Below are 21,031 nucleotides of genomic sequence, written 5' to 3' on the forward strand. Positions count from 1 at the left end.
CCTTGTTGCCCTTTCGTACAAATGATCCCCTCCGATGTCGCAAGACAAGACCCTGCCAGAATTGTTTTAGTAATTATGTTTATTAGGTTTTGTGCATGTGTCACGACCGACATGATTGCTTTGAAAACAAGCTTAGCCGAAGTCTGCGTGCCCCAAGATTAATAACATTGGGCTTAATGAAGTGGGAAATTAAAGTTCATCTTGCTACACGTTCATACTTATTAATACATGTTGTGCAGAAATTAATGAGCAATGCCTTGCCATCATCTGTGCTGGCAAACTTAAAAGCATTTCAACCATGACTCTACAAATACACTCAGAGCAATATAATCGTACATCATCCCGGCAGTTCACTAGTCGGCTAATTGTTAAAACGTGTGAAAATACGGAATATATAAACTGGCAGGGTGAGGTGCGCTTGCTAATGATATCCTCAGCAGATGGTAAAATAACGGAAGCTACCTTTGATCCTTTTTTTTTTCTTTTTTCTTTCTTTTTTTTTTTTTTTTGGATAATGGCGCCGAGACTCAGGGACATGTAGGACTGAGATGCTGCGAGCGGAAGATGAAAAAGCGATAGAAAAAGAATCAGAGGAGAGTGTAGAGCTGTAGCATTGTGGGAAGTGACCGTGTTGTTGCTCGGCCGTCACCACAGCAGCCGTCTCCGGGGAGTCTGGGCCGGTGTTTGCCATTAGCCCGACACCAGGAGAAATATCACACATAGCAAGACTGGTGTGCTGAGGGGCCGAAATGTCAGAGCAGGAGGGAGGGACTCGGACTCCCGTTAAAGGGACGAGCCACGCGACAGGGCACTGGCACACGCATCCAATCACGCACCCACACACTGCCACTCACTTAGCTGCAAAATTTCAATACTCTAAATATTTACGCTCTCGTTTGATCCTCTGGGCTAATGTTGTGTCTCTTTCTCTTGCTTCCAGCCATGTCCGGCCTGGTTGTGCCACCAATGTAAAATGCACTTTCCTCATCTCAAGCACCAGTCTACTCACTACCACTTCACGGGACACTTGCCCATGAGCACACAGCAGAACGCTGGTGTATTGTATAGTTAATTGTTTCCGTTTGTTTTGTTTTTTTTCGAAATGAAGAAAAAAAGAACATTTCTTTAAAAATGACTTTTACAACCTGCAGAAAAAACATATTTCACAAGGAACAATCTATATATTTTTTCTGTGGGATTTCCTTTCTCTCCCCCTTGACGAGGACACCGGACGCTGAAGGGTTTATTTTCTATACTTGTCGAGTCGTGCTTTTGGCCTTGGACACGTCCAATCAACCACACATTCAATACTGGAAAGGACTCTGTGGACTCACCATCTGGTTGTAAAGTGGAAAAAAAAAAAAAAAAAAAAAACGAAAAAAAACAAAACACTGATGTACAGAACATTTGCCAATGAACTCGTTTGCCTCAGCCTTTTTTTTCTGTTCCAGTTTCACTTTTAATAGATTCACAACAGTTGTGCGTCTTTATAATGTGACTTTTTTTGTATTTTTATGTGTGAGAAAAAGACACCGGGGCCAAGTTGGTTTGAATCTTGACTGGAAAAATATAAGAGATATATAATGTAGAAAAATTGATGGAGGGGTTGGCAAAAAGGGGGGGGAGGGCTGGGGCTGGGTGGTTGTATCATGTGTCATTCCTGCATTTTAAATTAAATTTTGTAATTTATTGTAGCTAGAAATCATCTTCAAAAGTGAAAAAAATCCTGTTTGACTCAACAAGCACACTGACGTGTACAAAAACACTGCTCTTGTTGATGAATATGATGTACTTCCATGTCTAGAGCTTCCTTTTAAGCAAGTGTGTTTTGCCATGTTTTTTCAACTTTTTTGCTAGCACTGTATAATAATGCATTCCTAGGCTACTGTGAAGTCTGTTTCTTGTTGATGAGGAGCAGTCTCCCCCTTCTAGCTCCGACTCCCCTCTGTGTTTTATATGTGGTTAAAAAATTGTAGACTATTGTGATATTGCCAAACTTGTGCTAAATATTTATACATCTGTCTTTTTCATGTTCTTTTAGATCAACAAAAAAAAAAGAAAAACAAAACCCATTGAGAATGTAGAAGTAGTTCATTGTCATATTTCTGTTCCGACACACACTTGCGCTCACTGAGGGAAATTTTGTAACATATCAACTATAAATAATGTATTTATCTCTGAAATTTTGTATATTGCTTTTCATTATGTATGTATTAATCGTCATGCCCTTAATATAGTGATGCAGCACAGATAATTCAGCCAAGAACTGTTGCCTTCATTTGTTTCTTTTTTTTGTATTTGATAAAATGCAATGTGCATATACTTCACGTGTATCCTCAAAGATTTTGTGTTATTCCGTCAAGGCTCTCTGTCCAAGTTTTTTTTTTTTTTTTTTAACCAGGAAGTCAAACTTCATTGTTTATTTTTATAATGATTTTAAATTATCTATACAGACCATTTTGGAGAAAACTTTGTTGGTTGTATTGTCAAATAAATTGTTTGTGACCCATATGATAGTTGTTAAGATCCAATAGAGACTAATGTGCATGAGGGACAACCTTGGAGATAAAAAAGACACTCCATTTGTGGTTGTATTATTTTCTGTTTTGTAGAATGTATAGAAGTCATTTTTACTCACCACTTATGACTCTGCCACATAGCTTACATGTGTTTACAGGGAAGAACATTTAAAAATGTCAACATTTGGAATGGAAACAGACATGGATAAGTGATGTTTTATTAAAATTTTCAGTAAAAACACCATAGCTCCTCAACTGTGGACTTCTTCAGTTCAAGTGGCTGACAAACTGAACAGAAAAAAAAAAATGTGTTTCATCTGTAAGTTGTAGTGTTTAGACTTTGCCATAGAGAAAACTGTTTTGAAATCTGTGGAAAAGTGTAACATCCATAAAAGATGAAAACTGCTCTTACGCATATTTTTTGCCGCAAAGCACTTTGACATTGTGACACACTCGGACTGGTCTTTGTATCAGCGTATCCTGCATCTGTGGTGCTTCAAAAGCTTCATTGTAGTCATTCATAAACAGCTTTTTTTATTCAAAGCAGCCCAAATGGGGCTCATTCAAATCCCTCATTTCATTGCATTAAGCCACCTAGTTAATAAAGAATCGATACATTGAATGAGCAAGGTTATCCTTTGTCTATAAGAGCTGGTATCGTTTTGAACCTCTCATAGTTTGAGCCATGAAAAGAAGGGGGGGGGGGCGAAGTGAAATCTATACTCATCAAGTGGGTCAAACAGAAGGATAGAAGTGTTTGAGGGAAGAATAGCGGCTCTCCTTAAAAACAACTGAGCGTCTTATCAGAGTGGTCATGGAGAGCAGGTCACAATATGTCAATTTCTCATCAAGGGAGCATTGTCCGAGGCCAGCGCTCCCTTTAATGCACAATTAAACGACGGCGACCTGCGCGGCAATCAGCATATCACAGCTCATGATGTCAACCCTCATGCACAGATCTCTCCGCGCCCCGCAGCCGCTGATAGCAGCGAGGACAGGGACACTCAAAAGAGCCATTACATTTTCAGCTGCTGCCTCTTTGTGCCTCAAATCATTCCCCGGACAATCCAAACGCCGTCTGATAACAATAACTTCCTGACATTGCATTATCTGGATTAAAAGCACACGTTCGTATTTGGCATCTCCATTACAGAGTGACTCTTCATTTATAACTCAGGTCGTCCCTCCGGATGTATTTATTCAACTTATTAAGCCCAACTGCGTCATATGGCGATGGAATTTTGACATGAACAACGCATTCATTTGTTGGTTGTTGACATTCCTCATCAGACGTACTGGTGCTGGCTTTCACGTTTAATAACACAGATAAAGTTCAATGCATGGGAGGAAACCCGAGTGCTAAGCATGGAAGGGCTCCAGCAATCTCCATAGTCGACTAGTCACTGACAAACTCTATCAATTAGTTAACTAGTCAGACACATGGTTGTTGTTCATATGTAAAAAAAAAAAAAAAAAAAGTACACACAAATTGTTGTAAAACCTGTGCTAAATTTTCAGTTGTCAAAATGGGGTTTCAATGGTTTGATGTTTACCTATCATTTCTCCTCCCACTGCGGATTCTGCTGACTCCGACATGCAGAGAGAAGACAGTGATGACATCACAACTCGCCACAGCATGAACCCCATAGCATCTAATTCAATAGTCGAGTACATGCGGCTTGTTGTTGCAGCCCTGAAGTACGGAGGGAAGAACTACAGACTCCAAAAGTGGGACTTTGATCTGACACTGACTGGCCACTTAATCTATAAAACAATGTGATTTATACTTCACAAACACTATTGGTACTAAAAGCCAGTAAAATGAAGAACTTTAAGAACTTTCCAAATAAAAATTTAATAATAAAAAAGAAAAGACATTGACTTATTGCATTATTAAAAAATAAAATAAAATAAACAAACCAAAACAATGTGAGGTCATTTGCTTTTAAAAAAAATATATATAAGTGTAGAAATGCAATTTAATGTAGACTTCTACGACACAGACAGCACCACTGCACCCACAGCTTGTGTATGAACAAGATCTAGTTTCCTTCTTAAATTTAGTGGGTGCAGCTAACACTACGGTGCACTCTATAGTCTGGAATATACAGTATTTGCAATCCTTAGAACGGAAATACCTTGAACATAAACAACAAAAGTGCTGAGACAGTGCAAACTTGCAACTCCAATTCACCATTTTTGAAGCAATTGTGAAAGTTTTATTAAAATTTGTCCGACCATTTTGGAGCAATTCTGTTGCAAGCAAAAGAACCACCCCATCTAGTTTACTGCCGCCATTCTGTTATTGGTGGAGCTGCTGTGAAGACAAGATACCTCCAGGTAAAAGTAGGCAAAAGTTTGCATTCTTTGGCTCAACAACACTTATTTGTTGGCGTGTCACAGAGGAAGCCATTTCACTGGGGATTGCTGAAGTTTGTTTCTGCAGCGCTTCCATGTAAGACTGCTCCAACAACAGTTAGCGTTAGCCAAGGTTTCTGGAACGACTAAACCCATTTTCCTGTCACGGAAGGACAGCCGTGATATGCCAAAAATGAAGAAGTTGTGCAACAGCTTCTAATACCAACGGCACATGTAAACGGCAAAACAATCTGGCTCATGATTATAACTCGAAATAGTTCGCAAGTGGCTGCCATTGTGCTTCTTAAGTTTTAGGCTTTGGTATTGTTTTGCCTCCCAAAATAAAATAAAAGATAATTTTAACACACACAGGGCTTGTATTTAGTCCAGTAAACTTAACTTAACTTAAGCTGAACAACAATAAACCCTGCATTTACCTGGATTGTATTTCAGTGCAAATAGCTAAAATATGAACTAAATTTCAATCTAAATTGGGCAATTAAATGTCCAAACAGGCCACATTACATACTACAATCATTGTGGGGAGCCTTCAAGCTGGAAAGAAACAAGTTACAGTTTTAAATTTCAGTTTAATTTTGGAGCGATACTGTTATAATACAAAGAGAAAATAGGGAAAACTATGATGTTTTCAGTTTAAAAGACGTTGTTTGATATTGTTTCATTTCATACAAAGATTGTCAATATGATTTTAAAAAGCACCATTTTCCACTTTATTTTGTAAATTTTGAGGGACAAAAATATTGTTTTATTTGATTAGTTTGATGAGCAGCATTTTAAAGTTTTTTTTTTTTTTTTTTAAAGTTCAGATCTGACTTCATGAGGGCCACATAAATACAGGCAAATGGCCACACATTGTCCACGTATGAAAATATGATTAAATATCAAAATAATAATAATAATTACTAAAATAATACATTAACTTTTATTAAATATTTAAATAAAAATCAATTAATAAAAAAACATTTTGTAGTTGAGATCTGACTTCATGAGGGCCACAGGCAAATATGTGGCCCTTGGGCTGTACTTTGTTCTTAGCTGAAAATACTACTGTAGCGAAGGTGCACATAGAAAAAACAATGTGAAATGTCTGATGGAGACTGTGCATGTATTTAACATTCCATGGCACAGCAGGTCGCCATGTTTACTGCATCTTTGTACACACAAAAACACTTTGTTCAGATGTACACCGCTAGTTAATATGCATTTTGTCTAAAAACAGGCAGGACAGCGCTGTATATTCACTGGATTTTCAAATCCCGCACGGACTCAGGACTGCATTTTTAAGTCAAGAGCAAAAAACATAGTAGAAACAATATCCAACTGAGAGAAAAAAGAAAAGTTCTGAGGGTAAAAGTGCAATCAAAAATGACAAGTTTGCTCAGTTGTTGCCAATTTTCAAAGCGTGGACGCCTGGCAGGCAGGCTGGAGGTCCACGATATTGTCTCAGCAGGTTTCCCAGTAGCCAACGACCAGCAACCAGCCCTGCTGCACCACTCAATCATTCTGAGAGCCTCTTTATTGGAGAACTCTAATAGCCACCCTCCACCATGATCTTAATGTGTGCATTAAATATTTATAAATCCTGGGTCAATAATGCCCCATAACCAGAGCCTGACAGACCCCCACCATACCATGTGGCTGCCTCCTTCTCGAACACAGGCAAAGGTCAAGGGGTTGCACAATCAAAAGAGAGCGAGGCTGGCCACATCCATATGTTGCCACTCTTATCAAGACTTTCCTCAGTACTGGTTATCTGTCAAAGGAAAGAAATATTGAAAGCAATATCGATCTTAACTAGCCTTGTGTTGCCGAGGGCCACGCTTCAAACATCTGCTCGTGGATTGTTATGTTTCAAAAAAAAAAAAAAAAACACCTCCTCTCCATAAAGTAAGCCGCAGCCGGGCAATCGAACATCTCTGTCTGATGCCGGCTGCTGACGATGACTAATAGCTGCGTTTTTACAAAGCACCATCACACACTTTTAAAAACCAGTACCACTTCCTCATTAGTGGGTTAATTGAGGGGCCCCGGCGTCTCCACGGGTGACTCGGGTGCTTCAGGTGACCAGATCTAGGCTGTAGCAGTTCAGGTGAAAGATTGTGCTCGGGCGATAGCGCGCACAAAAGAGCGGCCGGACAATGAGCCAGTCAATGGAGAGCTCCAGTTGAAAGAGTCACAATGGCCGTGCATGCTGGGAATTGGGCTGGATGATATAAAGGAATGAAACCTTCATTGAGGCCGTGGAGGACAAGCATTCAGAAAAGAGGTTTTGTTTGGTCTTTATCAATCTGCCGTTTCCCAGGAGGAAAAACAATTCAAACTGACCTTAAAAAGAGAATATTACCTTACGCACTTGCTCCCTATGTAACAGCTATTGAGGGAATTATACATTCAGCGGTAATGGTTGTAAATGTGAGGCCCAAACGTGTACAGTGCCAGGTACTGGGCGGCCACACAATCGAGAAGTACATCTGTCAAACTGGAAGGGAAACAGCAGGTCGTGTCACGTTAAATTATTTTGCATAGTTTAGTTCACTAGAGTAGGTTGTGGGGAGATTATTTTTGCAGTGGAGACCACCTCACCTGAGACCAGATCATTCAGACAGCAAGTCCAAGATCAAAACCAATAACGGACAAAGACTGAGACCAAATGAATTCAGGTGCATAAGTCATATAGAGACACACATATTTATTTCCTACTGCAAAATAAACTGCACTCGAGAATTGCTTTCACTGGAACAAACTATTAGTTTGCTCTGTATTCAGTTTGATTTTGTTCTCACCTCCTTCATTGGTCATGGTCTCGACTCAATCATAGGACTTATTAGAATACTATTATCATCAGTGACAGAGTCAGGATTTTTACTTTGTTGAGTCATGACCCAAAGGTCGAGGGTGTGCAGGTCTGAAGCTGGACCCACTGAACTGTTCCCACTGAGAAAAAGGTTTAGAGAAAGAGGCGTGCGATTTGTGAGAGCAGAGGGAGAAGAAACCCTGAATCCGAGTTGTCAAACTCGATCACAAAGAAGTCAACAACAAAAAAATGCAGCTTATATGTCATGATGCAAACAGAGTTATCATTAATAAAACTGTTTAAAGAGGAATAGTAAGTCGATTTTTGGTGGTTCTTGTGACTGTAAGAAGTTCACTGTGGCAGTGCACGATGGTAGTGCTGCTCAACCGCTTTATGGGTCACTTTTCGCAGATTTGTCTTGCAAGTATACGTAAAATGATCTGCTATTTTTCAATAAATGATCCAGACGATTTCCGGTGCAGTAAACCATGACAAGCCGCAGCAATTGTAGCACTCCATTCAGAATCCTGGGTCAGTGATTCTAAATGGAATTCCATAAACATGTGGGGAGACTTCGTAAAGGCAAAAGTATATCTAGGTGATTTGGCAATACCTTCTCACTGCTATGGCGTCATATATCGACTACTCTGAAGCCGACTTTTGTATTCCAGAGTGACACTTGAAGTAACCTGACACCTTCGGTGGAGGTCATGTGAAAGACTGACTAAGACAGAAGATAGGGCTTTAGCCATGGGGTGGTGCTCCCTGCGCACTGGATATTCCACATTATGTCACTTGGCATATTGTATGGAGTACCTCATTTGATCATGTGCTTCACTCACAGTGCATTCATGTTTGTGCCATGAGTGAAGCGCATGTTCTAGCATGAAGTACAGATGACAGTCCACCAACAGCAACCCGCAACCCCACTGTCCAAGCCCCAACTCCGCCATTGCAGGTGAAGTGAGTTAGAGTGAAATGTGTTGGGTTTGGGCATCAGGTAGGGATGTAGCCAAGTCGACCATTTTTGAAGATTTTAAAACTTTGTTTTTCTTCTTTCAAACATGCCACGTTACAAGCACGTTTTTTTTTCTCTTCAAGGTGCCACATTGAGTTACTATAATTGGCAGAGAATGAATGTTCAAATACAGGTATGTTCTTCTCAAGTGAGTGAGAGCAGTAATAGTTTAGCGGAGAACGGTAGAATAATGTTTTTCTGTCACACAGCGGGGAAAACCAAAACAAAAAGAGTTTGCACTCATACATAATACGGGCTGTCTTCATATCTCAAACACTCAGAGACAGAATCATTTTTCATTCTTTTTTTTCTTTTCTGCTGTCACCCTTTTGGTTTAATGTGGGGCGCCCTCTACGGACCAGGCACATTAGCTGAGCCTCCTGTCTGTGACTTGGTACATCAGATAATACCCCTGCTCCCCTGCTATTGTAACTCTGGGAGTCAGCTTTGAGGGGAAGACTACTCCAGATCCTTGCTAAGATTTCCACTTCACTCACAGCGAAGAAGGATGAGCAAAGTATCCCACTGCTTCCAAATCCATTAAACTTGTATTTGGGTGTCATTTGATACTTCATCAATGTTTCAGTGAATTTCAAACCCACGACTGCAAGATTTCACGGAGGTTAAAGTACAGTATTTACCACCTTTTACTTTTTATTACAACTATTTTTCAGTCCAAAAAAATATATAAAAAATTGCGCCGTAAATACTGGCCGGTCAGACGGTGTTAGGCTACGGTGATAAAATAATATCGCTTTAACTTTATTTTCTGCCAGGCTACACCACATAGAGCTCCTTTCATAGAACCCCTCTATAGTGCTTTGTCCAGTAGTTCTGGATATGATATCATCTATTAATAATGTATTGGCAATGGATTACATAAAAAGGGAGCAGAAATAACATCCAATATTCATGCCCCCTGAGCTTGACTGTGTCCAATCCGTTTGGCCCATAAAACCTTAGCCCCATTTCCATATCCGCTGTGGGTCACGACAGGTCTGCCGCACAAAGACTCACAGAACAGCTCCACTCAGGAAAAGGGCAGTAAAAATCGGGTGGATTTCTGCACCCTTATGAAACAGAGATGGAAGGGGAAAAAAAAAAAAAAAGCCCTTTTCCGATTTCAGCGTGTGTGAAAAACCTGGTACTGTATTTCCCTCTTTAATTGTGCCACTTGAGAAATTGACGTGCCTCTGAAACATGGCATGAATCTCGCAGTTATTGCAGTCCCCTTGGCAGGGAATGTTGATACAACATCTGCATGCTATAGAAAGTAATGGAAGTAGCAGAGGTGGCAGCTGCAACTCTACAGGAAGTGTGCCATTTTCAGGCAGCGCTGCTGTGAGAACCACTAACTGCCAGCCTGGTCTTGCAGGCAGCTCTGATTGCCAGGACACTATGACAAACACGCATGGGCTGCGAGTGTTGCATCCTGGGGGATGACAGCTTCTGTTTGATTGTCAATAAGGCTCATTAGCAGAAAAAATGGAAAACGCGAAAAGAGATTAAATAGCTTGAGACAAGGTCCCCCTCTTGTTTCATTACAGGAAATTTATCAGAGCTGTTACTCCATTAATCTCAGAGAGAGAAATAAACTAAAAAAAATAACTGATGGAATTTGAGTTAAAGGTAAAGGAATGAAGTAGAGACCTGTTTGGAACAGAGTTTCATACTCATATATGAAGGAACATTGAATACTTTCCAACTGATAAGCAAACCCTCTAATTGTTTTGTCAAGAAAGAATGTCTTTTTATTTTTTTTTTACACTCAAAAAAACGGCTTAATAGAAATGTGAACATGCATAATTGGGATTTCAGGAACTCATTTTGAGCATCGAGTAACAAAAATAAATAAAACATTTTTAAAAAATACTGTATGCAGGTCGACATATTATCGGAACTTTGTTAGCTCTCATTCGTGCTCAACATGCCGCACAGGTGTCACATGTTTCTTGCCACCATCAAAAGTTTTACAACAGTATTTCAATGCGCAGAATTCTCTCGTGACTGAACTCCACGCTGGATAGAATGGAACACTGACTGAAAGCTGGTTGGTACTGATGGGCCAAGGAGGCGTCATGAAACAATGCCAACTTGAGGGTACTCTCTGCTGTAAAGTTATTCGAATTTGAGAAACCGTTTCACTAACACTTCACATCATTTTTTAACCTAGAGCGCCACCTGCTGAGCTCTGAAATGAGAACACTGTTTCATGAAGCCTCATCACAGACCACATCAACAGCAGTGTACTGTATAGAGCAATTGTACACCAAGACAAGCTTTTCTTAATGCCTTCATCACATTTTGTTGAAGAGTTCTTCACACATTGTTTCGTAATATTAGGAAAAAAAAATCACCAGACAGTTTACTCCTCATTCTAATGGACATGAATTCTTGATAAATGTCAGGAAACTATTGTTATTAGTTTCACATTTTAGGTTGCTGAAGGGAACAGATAAATTGAAACCCAAATACTTCAGTGTCATGCAACAATGAATACAAAAGGAAAGGTTATGGTGAAGAATTCTGCCGATATTTTTGAAAGCATTAAGTTAAGATGCTGCAATTGACTTGTGACCTGTCAAGGGCGTCTCACCCCAGCTAGCTGGGATAGACAACTTTACAATAGCACTCAATAAACACAGCAGATACTCCCCCCTCGCCCCCTCCCCTCCAAGTCTGCTCTCTTAATTCAGATCCATCAGCGGACGCTCCCCTCCATCTTCGGGAAGAAGGGCCAGCGAAGCAGCCAGCGAGAGGCCTTTCCCCCGAAGAGTCCTTGTCACGCCGCGCCAAACCTCTGTGATTATCGTTGTTTTTGCAGAGAGTGTCCACGGCTGCCAATACCGCTGTTCCATAAATGAATTTGGCCCCTCGTCAACGAATTACCTAACACGCAGAACTGTGTACGTGTCACATCCAATTCCAACTCACCGGCTTTGGTGGTGTGTGTCAGCTGGAGGACTTAATCATCAATCGTCAATCATAATAAGCCCGGCGCATTGATAGCGTTGCTTTTTTTCCGCCTCACACTGTTAACTAAACTGCAAAAGGAGAAGTTAAAACTGACCTTGTTAAATGGGGACCAGCATTTATATCCCCAATTTAGTGTATAGATGAACGAGACTTGGCAGGCGTCCGTTTCCATGTGGCGGCGCTTGGAAGCTACAGCCACTCCATCACATCACATCGCCGCGTTTTATTAAAAATAGCTGGACGCATATCTGTCGGCCTCATCTTTATCCATCGCGATGTTTTTTTCTTTTGCGGCGAGAACAGACTTTGCATATTTTCAGCGGCAGACTTTTAATTACCGCTTAATTGGACCATTTATAGAGGAGACTTTTTCCAACATTAGCGTCTAATCAATAGCCTCCATCTTACATCATACAAAATTAATCACTGTGACCTGTTATCGGGCTTTAATGCAGCAACACACACACACAAGCCCACGCTCTCACACACACGCGCACCTCACATATGTGAACTGGCAAAGCATTTTACTGAAGAATCTGGCTCATATTTTCCCTCACTCCCTGATCCAATCCGCCCCTCTCCGTCGCCATATAGATCGGAGTCTGCGGGGGCCAGAGGCGCTGACAGAGCCCAGATGCTCCCAGTCTGTCTGGTGGGACAGAGGAGACTGGTGCCACAGGGTCCTGGAGCCTCTGTTGTGCCGCCCCTCCATCAACATGACCAAGGCTAGACCTGCTCTTTCTCCACGCTGAGACACTCTCCTTGCCATGCTGACAGGCTCGCTGCACAGTCACAGGTTGATACTCTGGCAGGCAGTCGCTCTCACGTTATGTACGGCTGCTCATCAGCCGCTTTTCATTAGAGACCCCCAGTCCTGCACTCGAGTTCACAAGGTCACGGTGACGCACTCACACAAGGTTACCTCAACACACATGCTTGAACTTTGTGCTGGAAGTCCTACCATGGAATTGTTTTCTCCTACCAACGTTTTGCCCACTAAATTCAGACTCACTTTAAATGCAACTCCAAATTACATTCAGGCTAAAACAAGATTTGAACAAGCAGAACCGAGCACTTTTCACTTTTCCACAACTCGGACAAACTCAGGGCAAACTGTCTTAAGAACGACAGCTGCCAATAAAATGAATCAAACTTTAAACTTTTCTTTTAACCTGCGACAACAATTATTCGTGGGAAATGCTTAGTGCAGTGTTTTGATTTTGCAGATGGAAATGGCACAACACAATCATTTCAATAACCGTAAATTCTGGACGACAGAGCGCACGACAATATTAGCTGCTCCCACAAAATTTAAGCAGGAAACCAGATGTTCATACATAAGCCGCGGCGGTCTATAAGCCGCAGGTGCAGTGGTGCTGTCTGCACTGTGGAGAGGTCAGGGATGCACACGGCTTAAAAATGCATGAGGATCAGTTATAAACTAGTTTAGAAAACAGCATGGAGACTGACTCTTGAAACAAACTTGGCAACGTTCTGAACTTCTGAGCTGTTTTCGCCCACGTGTATGAAGTTGCGACACCATATTCGATCTCGGTTGCTTCTTGTCATCACCGGTCCTCCAGAAGATCGGCTCTTGTACGAGGAGCTGCGGACACATGGGCAAAAACAGCGCATTTTGAGTGCTTTAATGTCAATAAAACGCCTGTGATTCCATTGGTTCGATATAACAAAGTTTAATTTTTTGGCAGCATGATGCTCTTTAGCCTGTGAAAACCCATATTTTAGCCGCGTCATTGTATATGCCGCAGGGTTCAGACCACAAGAAAAGAGTAGCTGCTTATTATAGTCTGGAAATTACGGTGCGTATATACAATTCATGAATGTAAATAACAGATTACAAGTGAACTTTCTTTCACAAGTAACATTTTTCAGGGCACCAACTCCATGTACACAGCATGATACAATGTGACTTCATAACCAATATCCACAAAGAAGAAAAAACTTCAGTATAATGCATGTCCTAAATAAGGACATGCATTATACTACATTGCAGATTTTCAAATTTCGGCAATTTCCTTCCTATTTCTCGCTTTATTTCGTCCATTTGTTCCTCCTTCTTTGAGCTCAATGAGTCGCTTGAATCTTCCCTCTCTTTGGCCCATTTGTGTACACATTTGTTAATTGATATTTAGCTTTTATCAACAACTTTTTTGTTGATCAACTGTAAACAAATTACACACCACAGCTCCAGGTTTTAATTCGACTCCATCTCAATGTAAACTTGTGAGGCCAGAGCAGAGGGGTGGTGGAGTCCCTTTGTTCTGAGGGAACAAAAAGACACCATAACAATCCTCCATCCTCAGCTTTCCCTCTCAAAACACAAAGATCATTACAAAAGCATCAAAGTAGGCGATGTTTGGGATGAGGTTTCTCTTTGTAGTGGTGGCGTAGCGTGGACTGTGCTGGTATTAGATGCTGCTGTGGCAGCTGTTGTGGCTGGCTGAGTGGTGCCTCGGTGTCAGGGCCTTCGAGGACCGCCTGTCCCGGCAGACAGACAGAGGGGGAGGAAACCTGATAGTGCGGGCAAGCCTCAGTCTATCAGGCTATCTATTGCTGTGTCTATCCGTCTGAGTGAATGTTGGACCCGCTCTATCTGGACGAGGGAGACTCCTTTGACTTTCTGACCGTGACTGAGCTTTCCAAAAACTACATTGCTCTCCAAAGGCTTCAGGAAAAGCGTGTATGAGACAATCACTGGCAGCACTTACTGTAATAATCCACCTATTCAACCTGCGCCTGCATGAAAAGAAAGAGGTGTTTCTCCTCCATTCTCATTCAAGACTTCCCTCCTCACACACCATTTCAAAAAGCGGAGCTACTCATCCAAACGCAGGTCACGATCACATTCTTCCAAACGCTATTCAGACCAATAGAGTTCGATTAAAAGGCCGGAATGACCAAAACACAATGGTAACATTATGCAGTCAAATGTATGGGTCACTCCAAAAAAATGTGAGCAGCTCATGGAAGTAAAACATGAGTCACCAGGCCGGATCACCTTCTTCTACTTTGAAACTCACTTACTCATCTCCAGCAGTGGCAGCACACACGCTCATCTCGTGGACTGGAGCACGATATTTTCCTCAACTACAGACCCATTACTATTTGTGTGAACATGAATGATTTTCTTTTCACTATCTTGAGCAAGTATATGAAATACTTTTTAAAATGAATGTTGACTAAAGCCTGCATCAAAAGTGCTCCCTCTGTCTAGTCTTCTAGCAGCTGACTTATCCAGTTCCATCTGAATTCACCAGGCAGTAACTACATATACCGGTATATTTATTTACTGAAGTAACTGCAGTCTTCGCTTTTTATTTGGTTAAATCAGCGACAATATGAGCACAGTGAGATTGAATCCTGTCGAAAGGTGACCTATAAAAGTGTTACCTGTCTGTCCTGGGGAGGGGAGGAGTCCACTTTCAAATACAGCTATTTACAAACACTCAGAAAGAAGAAGATAAGAGCCTTAAAACAAAGTCATGTGACACTAGTCAGTGTTCCATAGGATCCTGGATGCTTTTTTTAAAATAGTATAAAATAGGAATCACAGGGAGATTTCAATGTATTTGACATTTGACGTACTCTTAATATTTAAAAAAAACTTTCAGAACAACTGAAATAGTGGTGAAATGTATTTTGGAAACAAAATAAAAGTTATACAATGACAAACTAGAAAAAAAGTATGATTATTATATTCAAATATTTTTATGAAAACATAGAAATATAGAAAAATTATACAGTATAAAAGGGCCACAGGCAAGTTATGATTATCAATGTGGTGAAAATACCAACCTAACTTTTACTAAATTAATGTGAACAAGTGATCGCCGAATAAATAAAAAAATATCTTAAAGTTAAGATAATTTAATCAAACTTAAAATCTTAGAGGAAAAAAACTGAGCTACAATATTAAGAAAACAGTAACAATAGAAGACTGATAATGAAGCAATGGTACTGGCATAATTGTGATGTATAAGAAAAAGATATATAAATTAAGGGGGAACTGTAGTGTAAAGGAGAGTAAATATCACTCAATATCTGAGCGGTTACTGGAAAAAAATAAATGGTGAAAATATACATAGACTTCTGAAATTAATCACAATGACAGCTGGGTTACAAATAAAAAAATCAGAACATTTCACACACACAGAAAACACATGTTGTAACTAACCCAAAGCTACGTACATTCAAAATCATTTAGTGCAATAGTAAAATACAGTAGTACTGGTAAACAGTTCAACTCAGCATCATGCACTGTAGACGAACACTCTGTGATGACAATCCAAGAAAGTGTCCATCTTAAAAATCACCCACCAGTCAAGATCACACCAAGATCCTTCATGTCTGTGTCACTTTCACTTCTAAGCGTGACCCCGTTTCCGACCAACTTAATCCTTTGTAACTTTGTGTTCCGCATGAACCATCACTTGGATTGTGGACTGCTAGCTGGAGAGGTGCCAGTTCACCTCCTGGGCACTGCCAAGGTGCCCTTGAGTGGAGCGCTGAACCCAAAACCGCATGGGGCGACGCACTCTAATTGCATGATATTGTTCTTGTGCATGCGTGTGTGTGTGTGTATATGCGCGTTGGAAATAAATAAATGAGTGAAACAATTGAAATTTCACACTGAGGGGCTAATAATGAGTTTGGCGCTAAGCTGGTTAGCGTTGCAACATTGCTGTTGATTTAAACCCCGTTGCTGATGTGGCTGAAGAATTGACCTCGACACCGTCCCTCCTCTGGATGGAACTTGTAATGAAAAATCTGGACTTTTTTTTCCCTGCGTGGTAAACAAGATTGACGAGGAGCTTGGATGCCAGTGTGATGCAGGGGAGTCGATTGAAAGTTTTCTGAACAAATGTTAAAAATGCTCTCGCTGATTAAAACAACATGACAGGTCAAAGGTCAGGTACAACACCAGTGAAGCCACCAAGTATATCATCTCTGCTGCTCAAATGAGTGTGTGTCGAATATGTGTGTGTGTGTGTGTGTGTGTGAGGGGTTAATAAATGTTGAATCAAACGCCGCACGAGACACTCACACTCCTTAAGGGTTGCCCATTAGCGGTGTGTGGGTGCATGGGGAGTTTATCAGTGTCTGGGTGATTTATGAAGTCAGACTCAATATCATCCACTTCACCCACACACATATGGACATACACATGTGAACACACCAACACACACGGCCACATGCTCGCACACACGCTCACGCACTCTTGAACTGGAAAATGGGGCCAGTTATTAGGCCGAAATTAAAGGTTTCACAGAGATTAACAGTGTGGATGATGAGATGGTATTAGCTTCTTTTAATATAATTCTGTTTATATCTTAGCGAGCGTGATACACAAGTGGCAGAGATGATGAATGCACGACCTCGAAATACTCTGCGTCAATATTCCGCCCTGTGTAATATTTCATGTAAATGTGAAAGAGGAACTAAAGAGACTCCAACTTGCCACAGTACACAACATGATTTCAGTTTTAATTCATGAAAGGCTTTAATGGTTAGACATTTTACTTTTTTTTTCATTGGGTATTTGTCTTTTATTAAGTATGAACGTCTTATATCCGTGAAACAAGTCTAATCTTTTATTGAAAACTACAAACAGGAAGTCATGATTACATGTTTAAAAGGTTGATGCTAAGGTTGTTGTTGTTCAGTTTGACGACAAACTAACTTTTAGTAATAACTAGATCGATGTGAGAATAATACGATTAAAAAAAACACCTTAAAGAAAAAAAAGAAAAAAAAATAGTTTGGAACTTGGCGTGTTATTGCTGATAGTCGTCTAAATGCTTGGTTTCGGCTCTTGCACCTTTATAAACACATCATATCTCAGGGAATAAATATCATATTTGCAACAGAAGAAACAGTGGCAACGGCAAAGAGGTACATGAAAGTGAACTGTCAATATGTGTGACTGTAGTACTGTACATAAATGTAAAAAAATGTATAAAACTTGGCCAAACTATTCAACTTTGCGTGACAATGTGCCGGGGGCAAAACAAAAAATCAAGCATTTGTGGTTCGAAATATCGATAAATACATACATAAACTTGGTCGTAATGTACAACACTTTTAAAGTCTGAATTCAATAGATTTGAAATATGAAATCTAACTTCTATATATTAAGAACTGTATTATTATTTATTAAGAACTGCACAAGAGTGGCTTAATTATTATTTTGTTTTTAAAGTTAGTCTGCTTCAAAAATTATGAATATGTCTAAAATATCCCAATAACATAAAGATAATGTTTACACTCACATCAATGTTCAATAAAAAGTGTAATTTCAAACATGAATTCCACTATTTACTGGATGACAATATGTTATACAATGTTTTTTTGTGGTCTTACAATTTTAAACTTACTGCTGAGTGAACACATAAAAATGAAAGAGAAAAAAAAATAAAAATAAACTTTCTGTGACTGTTAAACTTTGCTGTCAATCTGATGGAGCGACACCATATCACTTTGGGCAGGTCAGTGCAGGTCAGCACATTTTTAAGTTGAGAAGAGAAAGACGGAGGAGGTCGAACTTGGTTAAAGGAAAGTTTGATGTAGATGTGAACAGTGGGAAGGTGAGACACATCTTTTGAGATCGACTAGTTAGCAAGAAGTTATTGGAGACACAATAACTAGCTCGTGTGAATCTTTGATGCAGGACTTGTTTTTCAACAACCCCACAGTATCTCTGGCTGCTAAATTCCATAGAATTTACTTAGCCACGAGCGAAAAACGGAGGGTGCTTACAGTGCACTTCAGAGTGCGCCCGGCTTAAATGGGACCCCTTGTGGCTGTGTCACAGCTCCCTTCGTTAGGGGGCTGACTGTAGCCTGTAGTCACCACAGGCATCATTAGCCCTCTGTGAAACCACAGACTGAGTCTCATTCTTCATCTGCCTGTCTGCTGCCTCAACATCGACGCTTCCACGGCGCTCCGATGGCAGCCTAAGTGAGTCCAGCGGCTGGCTGAGACAGGCGCGTGGAGCTGATCGGATGTGAAATTCAAAAACATGCAGCAAAGTTCAAATGAATTCAGAGGTGTGGGGGAGGGTGGGGTGGGGGGGGCACTTGAATTGGTTCTGTAAAGGTTAGAGCCGAGGTTATTTTGGGGGGCTGCATTATTAGGCTACCTGGGACGTTCAGAGGGAGGAATAACTTTGGGGATGTCCGGGTCACTCCGGAATTGCTGTAGGCAGGGGGCAGAACGTCGAATTCCAAGGCAGGAAAATGAGGGAAACCGGATTGTTGTTGCTGTAAACCTCAGGAAATATGACTAATCAGTCAAAGCAGATGATGTTTTCTAAGCACTCCCCATCACCGCCGCCCTGCTCCATATGGCATTTCTAAGATAAAATAATTCTTCCCAGAGGGATTTCAAAGCAGCTGCATTGAAAATAAAACAACATACAAACAATTAAGTTGGAGATTAATGTGCAGGATGGATTCAAGGTTGAAATTTTGATTCCAGTTTCCCGTTCTGTACTGCCCTCTAATGGAAAACACTCCGCAGGAATAAAAGGAGGCAGCTCTGACAGACGCTGCTGCAGCAGGATAGGAGACGTATAGCATAATCGATTCTGAGGCGTCGCAGCACCAAATCAATTGTGTAATTTCACACAATTAAAATGATGAAAAGGCATCACCTGACAGGTGCAGCTGTATTTATTTAAATGGCGTAATTGTAGACTATATAGTGCACAAGACATCTCCACGCTGGAGGTGTATTATAAGGCGCGAGCAGACAATGAGATCTAAATGAAGACAAAACAAATGCTTGACTACAAAGCTTTGTAGCAGTAAAAATTCAGAGCCTTTATCACTGGATGTTGAACAAAGCAACCGCTTGGCAGGAAATTAAAAAACCAACGAGAGGTACAAAGACTAATTCTGCTCCGGAAAAAAAAATAAAATAACAACAACAACAATGCGAGAGACATATTTTTAAGGGAATAATAACTCTTTAGAAAAACCATTCCAGCACTATCTGGCAAAGGCAACGGAGGCCCAGGGGAGCATATGTTTGTAATTCCTACTGTTCTGTTTAAGTTATTTTTGTACATTCTAATTCTGCAACAACTCTGTATCACATTAACAATGCACTCTCTATTCTTAGACTTTTTTTTTTTTTTTTTTTAAACAGAAATATAAACTGAATATTTACACGAAGCTCTACTTGTTCACTTCTCAATAATGTTTTTCGTGTGTGTGTGTTGGATTTTAAGGGTGAGAGTCTTGGTGCGCATACTGAGTGGGGAACAGTGGCTTGCTGTCAGCCTTTTCCGCTCCGGCTCTCGTGGGTGAGCAGCCATTGTTTGAGATGGTCACCAGCGCCGCCCATGTACGACCCGCTCTGACCGCTGCTGCTGATGACTCGGTGGCAGGGGATGATGAGAGGAATCTGGCACAACAAACACTGGAAATGTCAAATCTGGACATGGAACTGTGTACATTTTTTTTTGCAACATTACACACCTTGGTGCTCGGCAGGGACATTTTTAATACAAGTTAGAAAGTCACGGAACTCTTGGAAACTTCAGACAAAGAAAATACATAGTGCAAGAATATCAACTGGACATGTCTTTTTTTTGTCTATTAATAAACATTTATTTCCATACGGTTGATTCCTGATAATACTAAATGTGCAACACATAAATACAATATGGTGTTCAAAGGGGGGAAAAAAAAAGGTTTTCCAATAATGACACTTAAAAAAAAACCCTCATGATTTATCACAAAATAAATAAATAAATGATTCCAAGAATCTCAATTTAATATGACTTGACACCAGCAGAAATGACACATTTCAAAAATAATTTTTGAAATGTAGAGGAGGGCACACAAGAGAATTAGAACATTAAATGAATGTTAAACTCGCTGGACCAAAAGAAAACGTACTTTTTTGCCTTTGATATGACATTTTCCAATAATCCAGTTGATATGACAATATTAAAGATTTCAAAGATTAAAATACAAACTACAGTTATGAAAAGGAATTGAAACATCCAATGAATGTCTCAAATTTAGACACACAACTGTAAGATGATGAAGTTATCTCTGGGTGAAAGTGGGTCGACCTGACTCTGATTTTAAGAGTGGAAGCAAAGATACCTGAACAATAGCTGGCAGGTGTGATTTGTTCAACTGTGTGTCAAACACGAGGCACGTGGGCAAAATATGGACGAGCAAACATTCTGTCCCCCATGAAACATACAAATACATACGACAGTTGGGGAATATCGAATATGTACATTGAGACCCCTGAGGGGTCCTGCCTCTTGAGCCTACCATTTATATAAATATCAAAATATTGAAGAGA

The 21,031-nt window shown here is 40.4% G+C and overlaps 2 protein-coding genes across 12 annotated transcripts in view; one reads left to right on the top strand and one right to left on the bottom strand.

Annotated features, from left to right (window-relative positions):
* ebf3b (EBF transcription factor 3b) overlaps nucleotides 1-1,389 on the top strand; it is a 74,152-nt gene extending 72,763 nt beyond the window's left edge. For all 7 annotated transcript variants that reach the window (XM_053874696.1, XM_053874699.1, XM_053874703.1 and 4 more), the window contains one exon: nucleotides 941-1,389. In XM_053874696.1, coding sequence (XP_053730671.1) covers nucleotides 941-972 — 32 coding nt within the window. In that variant the 3' untranslated portion in view covers nucleotides 973-1,389. The remainder of the gene's footprint in view (nucleotides 1-940) is intronic.
* A 7,287-nt stretch (nucleotides 1,390-8,676) lies between these two features.
* The window catches only part of mgmt (O-6-methylguanine-DNA methyltransferase), a 36,676-nt gene continuing 24,321 nt past the window's right edge, over nucleotides 8,677-21,031 (bottom strand). For 4 of the 5 annotated variants that reach the window (XM_053874704.1, XM_053874706.1, XM_053874707.1 and 1 more), the window contains exon 5: nucleotides 8,677-13,292. In XM_053874704.1, coding sequence (XP_053730679.1) covers nucleotides 13,128-13,292 — 165 coding nt within the window. In that variant the 3' untranslated portion in view covers nucleotides 8,677-13,127. Of the gene's footprint in view, nucleotides 13,293-13,332; nucleotides 20,114-21,031 lie in introns of those variants that run through there. The other variant, XM_053874708.1, reaches the window with a different exon arrangement.

This window comes from Synchiropus splendidus, chromosome 9 (assembly GCF_027744825.2).
Source record: "Synchiropus splendidus isolate RoL2022-P1 chromosome 9, RoL_Sspl_1.0, whole genome shotgun sequence".
Classification (NCBI taxonomy): Eukaryota; Metazoa; Chordata; class Actinopteri; order Syngnathiformes; family Callionymidae; genus Synchiropus; species Synchiropus splendidus.